The 13,892-nt window shown below is 48.5% G+C and overlaps 1 protein-coding gene across 1 annotated transcript in view; it reads right to left on the bottom strand.

Annotated features, from left to right (window-relative positions):
* LOC124261850 (pre-mRNA-splicing factor ATP-dependent RNA helicase PRP16-like) overlaps nucleotides 1-13,892 on the bottom strand; it is a 94,033-nt gene that overhangs the window by 45,897 nt on the left and 34,244 nt on the right. The window contains 9 exon segments of the mRNA XM_046696223.1: nucleotides 611-766; nucleotides 1,626-1,688; nucleotides 3,846-4,056; nucleotides 5,291-5,437; nucleotides 6,634-6,831; nucleotides 6,994-7,486; nucleotides 7,774-7,911; nucleotides 8,493-8,599; nucleotides 10,870-10,950. Coding sequence (XP_046552179.1) covers nucleotides 611-766; nucleotides 1,626-1,688; nucleotides 3,846-4,056; nucleotides 5,291-5,437; nucleotides 6,634-6,831; nucleotides 6,994-7,486; nucleotides 7,774-7,911; nucleotides 8,493-8,599; nucleotides 10,870-10,950 — 1,594 coding nt within the window.

Below are 13,892 nucleotides of genomic sequence, written 5' to 3'. Positions count from 1 at the left end.
AGTGTCCTCACTCACTCTCTGTCCCACAACAAGCAGTGTCCTCATTCACTCTCTGTCCCACAACAAGCAGTGTCCTCATTCACTCTCTGGTCCACAACAAGCAGTGTCCTCATTCACTCTCTGGTCCACAACAAGCAGTGTCCACATTCACTCTCTGGTCCCACAACAAGCAGTGTGTCCACATTCACAACCTCTGTCCCACAACAAGCAGTGTCCTCATTCACTCTCTGGTCCACAACAAGCAGTGTCCTCATTCACTCTCTGGCCCACAACAAGCAGTGTCCTCATTCACCCTCTGTCCCACAACAAGCAGTGTCCACATTCACTCTCTGTCCCACAACAAGCAGTGTCCTCATTCACTCTCTGTCCCACAACAAGCAGTGTCCTCACTCACTCTCTGTCCCACAACAAGCAGTGTCCACATTCACTCTCTGTCCCACAACAAGCAGTGTCCTCATTCACTCTCTGGTCCACAACAAGCAGTGTCCTCATTCGCTCTCTGCCCCACAACAAGCAGTGTCCACATTCACCCTCTGTCCCACAACAAGCAGTGTCCTCATTCACTCTCTGGCCCACAACAAACTCACACATTATGGAAACATATTCGCACCTGTCAGAGACGTTTCTGCAATGTTGGTGTCGACTACACACTTGAGGACACCATCAGGAGCCTTTTGGAAGATTTTAGCCTGCAGGTCACTGGGAAGCTGGGAGTAGATAGGGAGGATGGCAAGGGGCGGGGCCTCATCCAGCTCTCCAAGTCTTTCTGTGGACACAAGTCATATATCAGCAATAGTTTAACACTGGGAAGCTGGGAGTAGATAGGGAGGATATGGGCCTCATCCAGCTCTCCAAGTCTTTCTGTGGACACAAGTCATATATCAGCAATAGTTTAACACTGGGAAGCTGGGAGTAGATAGGGGATGGCGATGGTGGGGGCCTCATCCAGCTCTCCAAGTCTTTCTGTGGACACAAGTCATATATCAGCAATTTAACACTGGGAAGCTGGAGTAGAGTAGGATAACACTGGGATGCTGGGAGTAGCTCTCCAAGTTTCTGTGGACACAAGTCATATATCAGCAATAGTTTAACACTGGGAAGCTGGGAGTAGATAGGGAGGATGGCGAGGGGCGGGGCCTCATCCAGCTCTCCAAGTCTTTCTGTGGACACAAGTCATATATCAGCAATAGTTTAACACTGGGAAGCTGGGAGTAGATAGGGAGGATGGCGAGGGGCGGGGCCTCATCCAGCTCTCCAAGTCTTTCTGTGGACACAAGTCATATATCAGCAATAGTTAGGGAGGAACACTGGGAAGCTGGGAGTAGATAGGGGAGGATGATATGAGGGGCTGGGCCTCATCCAGCTCTCCAAGTCAATAGTTTTCTGGGAAGTGGACACAAGTCATATATCAGCAATAGTTTAACACTGGGAAGCTGGGAGTAGATAGGAGGGATGGCGAGGGTGGGGCCTCATCCAGTCTTCTGGACACAAGTCTTTCTGTGGACACAAGTCATATATCAGCAATACTTTAACACTGTTTTTACACATGTATTGTCATGTCAAACCAGGAGCAATCGATTCATTCATAAAACTGATATGTCCTGATACCAATAACTGTCTCTCACCTGAGATAAGTTCACATGTCACTTCGATGTCTTCTTGGCCAGGCATAAAGATGAGAATATCTCCTGAAACATCATGACAACTCACTGTTACAGTTTGTCACATCAACTTGTGAACTTCCTTATTCACAGAAAGTTCGCCTTAAATGCAGTTCTACCATAAGTCTGGAAATTCCTCAATTCTAACTGGATCACAATAATAAACGTGTTATTGAAACAGTAGATCATAAAGCAATATCCCTGCAAAAGCTTATTCAGATTGATGAAAAATTAGTTGTAGGTATTTCTTAATAATATTTAGTGAGTGAGTGAGTTTAGTTTTATGCCGCTTTTAGCAATATTCCAGCAATATCACGGAGGGGGACACTGTTGCTTCACACATTGTACCCATGTGGGGAATAGAACCCGGGTCTTCGGCGTGTCGAGCGAATGTTTTAAGTTTAAGTTTAACCACTAGGCTACCCCAACACCCCAATGATAGGGTACACCAGACTACATATACAAGATACATGTACATATGATAATGAGATAACCATAACAAAGGTGGGATAACACCTTACATCCCCTTCATGTGGACAGTCTCACCCTACATCCCCTCCATGTGTACAGTCTCACCCTACATCCCCTCCATGTGGACAGTCTCACCCTACATCCCCTCCATGTGGACAGTCTCACCCTACATCCCCTCCATGTGTACAGTCTCACCCTACATCCCCTCCATGTGTACAGTCTCATCCCTCCCAGTCTACATCCCTCCATGTGGACAGTCTCACCCTACATCCCTCCATGTGTACAGTCTCACCCTACATCCCCCTGGGACAGTCTCTCTCCCTACATCCATCTCCATGTGGACCCACAGTCTCACCCCTACATCCCTCCCGTGTATGTGGCAGTCTCACCCTACATCCCTCCATTTGTACAGTCTCACCCTACATCCCTCCATGTGTGTCTCTCCCTACAGTCTCTCCCTACATCCCTTCCATGTGGACAGTCTCTCCCTACATCCCTCCATGTGTGTCTCACCCTACATCCCCTCCATGTGGACAGTCTCACCCTACACCCCCTCCACATGTGATGTCTCACCCTACATCCCTCCATGTACATGTACAGTCTCTCCCTACATCCCCTCCATGTGGACAGTCTCAATACATCCCTCCATGTGGTACAGTCTCTCCCTACATCCCTCCATGTGGACAGTCTCACCCTACATCCCTCCATGTGTAAGTCTCTCCTACATCCCTCCATGTGTACAGTCTCACCTTTTGCATCCCCACCATGTGGACAGTCTCACCCTACATCCCTCCATGTGTACAGTCTCTCCTACACATCCCTCCATGTGTACAGTCTCACCCTACATCCCCTCCATGTGTACAGTCTCTCCCTACATCCCCTCCATGTGGACAGTCTCACCCTACATCCCCTCCATGTGGACAGTCTCTCCCTACATCCCCTCCATGTGGACAGTCTCACCCTACATCCCCTCCATGTGGACAGTCTCACCCTACATCCCCTCCATGTGGACAGTCTCACCCTACATCCCTCCACATGTAAGTCTCTCCCTACATCCCTCCATGTGTACAGTCTCTCCCTACATCCCCTCCATGTGTACAGTCTCACCTTGCATCCCCTCCATGTGGACAGTCTCACCCTACATCCCCTCCATGTGTACAGTCTCACCCTACATCCCCTCCATGTGTACAGTCTCTCCCTACATCCCCTCCATGTGGACAGTCTCACCCTACATCCCCTCCATGTGGACAGTCTCACCCTACATCCCCCTCCATGTCACAGTATCCCTCCATGTCTCACCTCCCTACATCCCTCCATGTGTGACAGTCTCACCCCTACATCCCTCCATGTGTGGACAGTCTCACCCTACATCCCTCCATGTGGACAGTCTCACCCTACATCCCCTCCAGGTGTACAGTCTCTCCCTACATCCCCTCCATGTGTACAGTCTCACCCTACATCCCCTCCATGTGGACAGTCTCACCCTACATCCCCTCCACGTGTACAGTCTCTCCCTACATCCCCTCCATGTGTACTGTCTCACCTTGCATCCCCCTGCATCCCCTGCCATGGTGTACAGTCTCTCCCCCCATGTACAGTCTCCCTCCATGTGTACAGTCTCTCCCTACATCCCCACCATGTGGACAGTCTCACCCTACATCCCCTCCACGTGTACAGTTTCACCCTACATCCCCTCCATGTGTACTGTCTCACCTTGCATCCCCTGCAGGTGTACTTGGAGGGCCTGTTTCACCGAGGCATCTACATAGTCCTCCACTGGGTTCTTGCTGTACATGACGTCCACGGGGAATGTCCGACCAGGTATTGTGAAAATTGGAACGTTTCCGAAAAAATTTGCAAATTTACTAGCATCCATGGTTGCAGATGTTACAATAAGCTTGAGATCATTCCGTCTAGCTACCACCTGGAAAAACAAATTGTACTCATGTTACACTAAAATGATAAACCTGTAAATGTGTTCAGAATAAACATAAAACAATACTATGTAATATATGTGTCCACACATACAGAGATGACACAAGTATACAAAGGTGACACAAGTACAAACAGATGACAACAAGTGTACTGAGATGACACAAGTATCTACAGATGACACAAGTACAGAAGACACAAGTGAGTGAATGAGAGAGTGAGTTTAGATTTACGCCGCACTCAGCAATATTCCAGCTATATGGCGGCGGTCTGTAAATAATCGAGTCTGGACCAAACAATCCAGTGATCAACAGCATTAGCATCGATCTGCGTAACTGGGATGATGTGTCAACCAAGTCAGCGAGGCTGACCACCCAATCCCGTTACACAAGCATGGGTTACTGAAGATCATTTCTAACCCAGACCTTCATGGGTCAGATGACACAAGTATAAACAGATGACACAAGGATACAGAGATAACAAAAGGATACATACATGACACAACTCCAAACAGATGAGCCAAGTTGACACAAGGATACAGAGATAACACAAGGATACATAGATGACACAACTCCAAACAGATGACACAAGTTGACACAAGGATACAGAGATAACACAAGGATACATAGATGACACAAGTACAAACAGATGACACAAGTTGACACAAGGATGCAGAGATGACACAAGGATACATAGATGACACAACTCCAAACAGATGAGCCAAGTTGACACAAGGATACAGAGATAACACAAGGATACATAGATGACACAAGTACAAACAGATGACACAAGTTGACACAAGGATGCAGAGATGACACAAGTACAAAAGGATACATAGATGACACAACAGATGAGCCAAACAGATGAGCACAAGGATAAGTTGACACAAGGATACAAGGAGAGATAACACAAGGATACATAGATGACACAACTCCAAACAGATGACACAAGTTGACACAAGGATGCAGAGATGACACAAGGATACATAGATGACACAACTACAAACAGATGACACAAGTTGACACAAGGATACAGAGATGACACAAGGATACAGATGACACAGTTGACACAACGATATAGAGATGACACAAGGATACAGAGATAACACAAGGATACATAGATGACACAAGTACAAACAGATGACACAGATGACACAAGCATAGAGATGACACAAGGATACAGAGATAACACAAGGATACATAGATGACACAAGGATGGGGACCCACCTCCCTGAGCAGCCCAAACAGCACGTCCGTGTTGAGGGAACGCTCGTGAGCTTCATCCATGATAACTGCACTGTAGTTGTCGAGATCGGACTCCCGGAGCGACTCCCGTAGGAGGATACCATCAGTCATGTACTTGATCATTGTTTTCTGAAACACAGAACAAAGTTGCAAATATTTTCTACTTAAATGTTAAAAGGTTAAAAGCTGCATGTTGGCAGTTATTCTACAGGGTGGTTGTTGTTTTTCTACAGGTTGACATTTGTGCTATTGTTTCTTCAGATTCAGGGGGCTGTGGGGTAGCCTAAGGGTTAAAGCGTTGACTCGGCACGCCAAAGACCCGGGTTCGAATCCCCACATGGGTACAATGTGTGAAGCCCATTTCTGGTGTCCCCCGCCGTGATGTTGCTGGAATATTGCTAAAAGCGGCGTAAAACCAAACTCAGTCAGATTCACTTTAGCTTTTCCTATGGGTTGAGTGCTCAATCAGACTCTTGTGCTAATTATTTTACAGGAAGACTGTTGTGTTGAACTGTCAACATGGTGACTGTTGTCTCATTCTAGATTTTGACTGTTGTGTTAATTTTACTGCAGGGTGACAGTTGTGTTAATTATACTGCAGGTTGACAGTTGTGTTAATTGTACTGCAGGTTGACTGTTGTGTTAATTATACTGCAGGTTGACTGTTGTGTTAATTATACTGCAGGTTGACTGTTGTGTTAATTATATTGCAGGTTGACTGTTGTGTTAATTGTACTGCAGGTTGACTGTTGTGTTAATTGTACTGCAGGTTGACTGTTGTGTTAATTATACTGCAGGTTGACAGTTGTGTTAATTATACTGCAGGTTGACTGTTGTGTTAATTATACTGCAGGTTGACTGTTGTGTTAATTATACTGCAGGTTGACTGTTGTGTATAATTATACTGCAGGTTGACAGTTGTGTTAATTATACTGCAGGTTGACTGTTGTGTTAATTATACTGCAGGTTGACTGTTGTGTTAATTATACTGCAGGTTGACTGTTGTGTTAATTATACTGCAGGTTGACTGTTGTGTTAATTGTACTGCAGGTTGACTGTTGTGTTAATTATACTGCAGGTTGACTGTTGTGTTAATTATACTGCAGGTTGACTGTTGTGTTAATTGTACTGCAGGTTGACTGTTGTGTTAATTATACTGCAGGTTGACTGTTGTGTTAATTATACTGCAGGTTGACTGTTGTGTTAATTATACTGCAGGTTGACTGTTGTGTTAATTATACTGCAGGTTGACTGTTGTGTTAATTATACTGCAGGTTGACTGTTGTGTTAATTGTACTGCAGGTTGACTGTTGTGTTAATTATACTGCAGGTTGACTGTTGTAGAATACATAGAAGATGGTCGGTCTCGTCCATTCCGTGCCACTCCACTGTCCACCATCCAGCACCATCCACATCGTCAGCTCACCTCCTTTCCTCCGTGCCTCCTCGTCTCCATCCAGCTCCACCGTGCTGTCCAGCTCGGTCCTCCGTCTTGTCCGTGTGTCTCCGTCAGCTCTCCAGCTCTGTGGCTCTCCAGTCAGCTCAGTGTCCGTGCTCATTCCTCGTCAGCTCAGTGCTCAGCTCTTGTCCAGCTCCGTCCAGCTGGCTCAGCTCTCCAGTGTGGCTCCGTCTTTCGTGCTGTCAGCTCACCGTGGCTCAGTGTGTCAGGCTGTCCGTGTCCGTGCTGTCAGCTCGTCCAGCTCAGTGCATCCTGTCAGTGTCCGTCCGTCCAGCTCAGTGTCAGTCGGTCTCCTCCGTCCGGCTGTCCGGCTTTCCAGCTCAGTGCGTCCAGCGTGCGTTGTCGTTCCTTGGCGTCGTGTCGTCAGTGTCAGTGTCGGTCCGTCAGTGCCGTCCGGCGCTGTCAGTGTCAGCTCACCGTCCAGTGCTCCTCCGTCTTCCTCGTCAGTATCGGCAGTGTCAGTGCGTTCCGCTCCGTCCAGCTGTCGGCGTCCGCCGTCGTCTCCGTCCAGGTCCGTACCGTGTGCTCCGTGGCGCCGTCCGTGCGTCAGCTCTCCATCCGTCAGTGCTCCGTCAGCTGTCCGGCGCTCGTCCGGCGTCAGTGCCATCCAGCGTGTGTCCGTCCGTCGGCTCAGTGCGTCCAGCTCTCGCTGTCGTGCTCCTCCGTCCGTCAGTGTCGTCCGGCTCACCGTCCAGTGTCGTTTCAGTGGCGCCGTCCAGCTGTGTCGTCAGCTCGTCCAGTGTCCGTCGTCAGCTGTCCGTCCAGCTCTCCGTATTGCATCCAGCTCTCACCGTCCGCACCGTCAGGCTCACCGTCGTCAATGCTCCGTCAGTCTCACTCCGTCCAGCTCTCCGCTCCAGTGCGTCCAGTGCGTTTCCGTCCAGCAGTGCTCACTCCGTTCAGCTCCGTCTCCGTCTTTCCGTCCGTGTGTCCGTGCTGTCCGTGCGGCGTCAGTGCGTCATTTCCGTCCAGCTCACTCCGTGCAGCTCACCGTCCAGCTCAGTGCTCCGTTCGACTTTCCTCCGTCCGGCCGTCCTTCTCGCCGTCCGGTGTCAGCTCTCCGCCGTCAGCTCCTCCGTCGGTCAGTGCTCCGTCCAGCTCATCGATTGCTCCGTCCTGCTCACCGTCAGTCTCCTCCGCTCTCCTGGATCCGGCTCGTTCCGATGGCTCACCGTCAGCTCACCGGTGTCGTCGGCTCAGATCGTCAGCTCTCACCGTCAGTCTCCGTCAATCCGTCATCCACTCAATTATCATCGTCAATCGTCAATCTGAACCTGCCAACTCTTTCCATCCATTCTCCATCCAACTCCTCCATCCTATCCACCTTTCCACCATCCAACTCTGCTCCAATCCACTTCCACCATCCACGCCATCCATCCAACTCCTCTACACCTCCATCCAACTCTCACTCCATCCAACTCACACCATCCAACTTGCTCCCTCCATCCAACTCTCACACCATCCAACTCTCACACCATCCAACTTCTCACTCCATCCAACTCTACACTCCAATCCAAATCTCATCCACCATCCAACTTCTCCACCCATTCCAACTCCACTCCATCCAACTTTCCACTCCATCCAACTTCACACACCATCCAACTCTCACACCATCCAACTTCCCACTCCATCCAACTCTCACACCATCCATCCAACTCTCCACCATCCAACTTCTCCACCATCCAACTCACACTCCATCCAACTCTCACACCATCCAACTCTCACCCATCCAACTTCCTCACCCATCCAACTCTCACCTCCATCCAACTCTCCACTCCATCCAACTCTCCACCCATCCAACTCTCACACCATCCAACTCCTCCATCCATGCTCTCACACCATCCAACTCTCACATCCATCCAACTTCAACTCCAACTCTCACTCCATCCAACTCTCACACCATCCAACTCTCACCATATCTTAAACTTACACCATCCAATGCTCACTTCCATCCAACTCTCACTCCATCCAACTTCTCACACCATCCAACTTCCACACCTATCCACTTACTTCCATCCAAATCTCCTCACTCCCATCCAACTCCACCATCCAATCCTCACTTCATCCAACTTTCACACCATCCAATGCTCATCCATCCATCCACTCCATCAATGCTTCAATCACACCATCCAATGCTCACACCATCCAACTCTCACACCATCCAACTCTCACACCATCCAACTTCTCCTCCATCCAACTCTCACACCATCCAACTCTCACCATCCAACTTCACACCATCCAATGCTCCTACACTATCCAACTCTCACTCCATCAAACTCTCACTCCATCCAAACTCTCCACCATCCAATGCTCACCATCACCATCTCACTCCATCCAACTCTACATCCATTCTCCTCCACCATCCAATGCTCTACTCCATCCAACTCCTCCTCCATCCAACTCTCATCTCACTCCTCACTCATCCAACTTCTCATCCAACTCTCACCATCCAACTCACACCATCCAATGCTCACCCATCCAACTCTCCAACTCTCTTACACCATCCAACTTCTACTCACTCCACTCATACCCAGCTCTCCTCCATCCAACTCTCACTCCATCCAACTTCTGCCATCCAATCTCACACCATCCAATGCTCACCATCCATCGCTTCTCACTCCATCCAACTCTCACTCCATCCAACTCTCACACCCATCCAACTGCTCACACCATCCAACTCTCACACCATCCAACTCTCACTCCATCCAACTCCACTCCATCCCAGTGCTCACTCCATCCAACTCTCACTCCATCCAACTCTCACTCCATCCAACTCTCACACCATCCAACTCACACCATCCAATGCTCCTCCATCCAACTCTCCTCCATCCAACTCACTCACTCCATCCAACTCTCTCCATCCAACTCTCACCATCCACTCATCCATCCTCTCCACACCATCCAACTCTCACACCATCCAACTCTCACACCATCCAGCTCTCTCACTCCATCCAACTCTGCTCACTCCATCCAACTCACACCATCCAATGCTCACTCCATCCAACTTTCACTCCATCCAACTCTCACACCATCCAACTCACACCATCCAATGCTCCTCCATCCATCCAGCTCTCACACCATCCAGCTCTGCCCACTCCATCCAACTCTCTCCTCCATCCAGCTCTCACACCATCCAAGCTCTCCACCATCCAGCTCTCACACCATCCAGCTCACACCATCCAATGCTCACTCCATCAAACTCCTCACTCCATCCAACTCTCACACCATCCAACTTCTCTCACACCATCCAGCTCTCCACACCATCCAGGCTCTCTCACACCATCCAACTCTCACTCCATCCAACTCTCACTCCATCCAACTCTCACACCATCCAACTCTCACACCATCCAAGTGCTCACATCCTCCATCCAGCTCTCACTCCATCCAACTCTCATTCCATCCAACTCTCACACCATCCAATGCTCACTCCATCCAGCTCTCACTCCATCCAGCTCTCACTCCATCCAGCTCACCATCCAGCTCCACCATCCAGTGCTCACTCCATCCAACTCTCTCAGCTCCATCCAGTGCTCACTCCATCCAGCTCCACACCATCCAACTCTCACTCCATCCTACTCACACCATCCAATGCTCACTCCATCCAACTCTCACACCGTCCAACTCTCACTCCATGCAACTCTCACACCATCCAACTCACACCATCCAATGCTCACTCCATCCAACTCTCAAACCATCCAACTCTCACACCATCCAATTCTCACTTCATCCAACTCTCACTCAACTCAACCCAACACACACACCATACACACCACCACAAACACACTATCCAACACACACACCATCAAACACACACAACACACACCATCACACACACACAATCAAACACACACAACACACACCATTCAGCACCTGCACCACACACCACACCACACATACACCATCAAACACACACACACACACCACCACCACCATTGCACACACACACACACACACACCATCAAACACACACAACACACACCATCCAACACATGCACACACACACCATACACACCACCCACACACCACCACACACACACACCATACACACCACCACAAACACACTATCCAACACACACACCATCATGCACACATAGTGACATACCTGTGTAAGTTGGGTGGTCTTCCCGGAACCAGTCTCCCCAACAATGATGATTATACTGTTGTCTCTGATCACATTCAGAAGCTGTATAAAAGACAACATACACCTTTACAACTGACTACAACAGTACAGCAATGATATGACAATTCTGTAACACTGACTACAACAGTACAACACTGAGATGACGATTCTGTGACACTGACTACAACAGTACAACACTGAGATGATGATTCTGTGACACTGACTACAACAGTACAACACTGAGATGATGATTCTGTGACACTGACTACAACAGTACAACACTGAGATGATGATTCTGTGACACTGACTACAACAGTACAACACTGAGATGATGATTCTGTGACACTGACTACAACAGTACAACACTGAGATGATGATTCTGTGACACTGACTACAACAAGTACAACACTGAGATGATGATTCTGTGACACTGACTGGAACAACACTGGGATGATGATTCTGTGACACTGACTACAACAGTTACAACACTGAGATGATGATTCTGTAACACGCGACTACAACAGTACAACACTGGGGCGATGATTCTGGGACACTGATTACAACAGTACAACACTGAGATGATGATTCTGTGACACTGACTACAACGGTACAAACTGAGGATGATGATTCTGTGACACTGACTGCAAACGGTACAACACTGGGATGATGATTCTGTGACACTGACTACAACAGTACAACACTGAGATGATGATTCTGTGACGCGACTACAACAAGTACAACACTGAGATGATGATTCTGTGACACTGACTACAACAGTACAACACTGAGATGATGATTCTAACACTGACTACAACAGGTACAACACTGAGGCGATGATTGGACACTGATTACGGCAGTACAACACTGAGGATGATGATTCTGTGACACTGACTGCAACGGTACAACACTGAGATGGCGATTCTGTGACACTGACTACAACAGTACAACACTGAGATGATGATTCTGTGACACTGACTACAACAGTGCGGTACAACACTGAGATGATGATTCTGTGACACTGACTACAACAGTACAACACTGAGATGATGATTCTGTAACACTGACTACAACAAGTACAACACTGAGATGATGATTCTGTAACACTGACTACAACGGTACCGGTACACTGAGATGATGATTCTGTGACACTGACTACAACAGTACAACACTGAGATGATGATTCTGTAACACTGACTACAACAGTACAACACTGAGATGATGATTCTGTGACACTGACTACAACAGTACAACACTGAGATGATGATTCTGTGACACTGACTACAACAGTACAACACTGAGACGATGATTCTGAAACACTGACTACAACAGTACAACACTGAGACGATGATTCTGTGACACTGACTACAACACACAATCATTCAACAGGAGACTTAGCTAAACCTGTAGAGGTTTCCAATTCTTTGAAGAAAATCGTCCCTGGGGTACATATATGCATTTTCTGCGGCTGAAAATGTCATGTGACAGTTGTATCAATGTTTTAATAAATATATTGTACAATAAATAACATCTTTTTTATCTATTATACGGCCCCCACCACGTGGAGTTACCTCCCTGCTACGCATGCGCAGCCAACCAGGTAAGCACCTAGGCCCATATCATCATTCCTTCTGCTGAATAAATCAGTGAACAGAATTAGCGGGGAGGTGGGGGCCCTAACCCAAGGACGATTCTCTTCAAAGAATTGGAAACCTCTAGGGGTTTAGCTACACAGCGCGAAAGTAAAATACCCTGCCCACATCATGAATCTATTATAAGAGCACCGTAAGGGGGAAACCTAACTCACAACCGACATTAATCTCCTGAGAGAATCAAAAGGAGTTAAATATGGTAACAGCGGATATATCAATGATACACAATTGAAAGCAGTGTCAACTGTCCAGATAACCAAGACTCACTCGGTCAGGGTGGCAGGACACTGTCCACTGGAGAGAACAGAACGGCCAAAACGCGCACGATCACGTGAATGTGTATCGAGAAGATAGTGCCTGATAAAAGTGCTAAGCCTGCTCCAAATAGTGGCAGAGCATATCTCTTCAATGGGCAGCGCCGATGCAAAAGCCTTTGACGTCGCCACTGCCCTGACCGAGTGAGCCCTCAGGGGGAGGCTTGCCCTTAGCCTGATAAGCAGCACAAATGACAAGCCAGCGTGATAGGGTCTGTTTGCTAGCCGGCATGCCAGCCTTCCCGCCACCGTAACAGCAGAACAGATGGGTACCCATACGGATCCCTTGTGTTCATTTGATATAGACCTTGAGTCTTATGGACATCCAACGGGTGAGTGCTCTGCAGAGGTCCCTGATGTGGAAGGCTGGGTAAGAGTAGGAAGTTCGATGGGAGCTGTCACATGGAAAGCGTGATCGATCTTCGGACGGTAAGTATCCGGGAGGCGAATACTGACACGATCTGGATGGAATACAGTCAGCGACGGGTCTGCCGACATAGCATGTAAGTCGCCGACCCTACACCCAGATGTTACCGCCACCAGAAATACGGCCTTCCATGTTATTAGCTGAATGGAAATAGCCGATAGACGTGAGAACGTAGGACCAGACAGCCAATCTAGCACGATTGACAAATCCCAAGGTGGGCTGGTTCGCCTGACAGCAGGTCGAACCCGATCCATGCCAGCTAAAAAGCGCTGCATAAGAGGGTGCTGCCCCAGAAAAGCACCATCGACAGGGGTGTGGAAAGTGGAAATAGCGGTGGAGTAGCCACGAATGGTTGAAGCCGCCAAGCCTTCTTCCAAACGAGCTTGCAAAAACTCCAATACTCGGACTAAATCTGCAGAAAAGGGATCTGCAATGCCCCTATCTGAACGCCAGCGCGCATAGCGGGACCACCTATCCTCATATTGAACGTTTGTCGAATCCCGCCTCAAAGCCAAAATTGTGTCTGCAACCGCTGCAGGAATTCCACGTGTTTCAAGGCTAGACCTGACAGAGGCCAAGCCACCCACTGAATCCTTGGATTGGGGTATGCGCCGT

Source organism: Haliotis rubra, unplaced genomic scaffold, assembly GCF_003918875.1.
Source record: "Haliotis rubra isolate DU_JTF1 unplaced genomic scaffold, ASM391887v1 Scf812, whole genome shotgun sequence".
In the NCBI taxonomy this organism is placed as follows: Eukaryota; Metazoa; Mollusca; class Gastropoda; order Lepetellida; family Haliotidae; genus Haliotis; species Haliotis rubra.
This window is presented reverse-complemented; position numbering and strand designations above follow the sequence as displayed.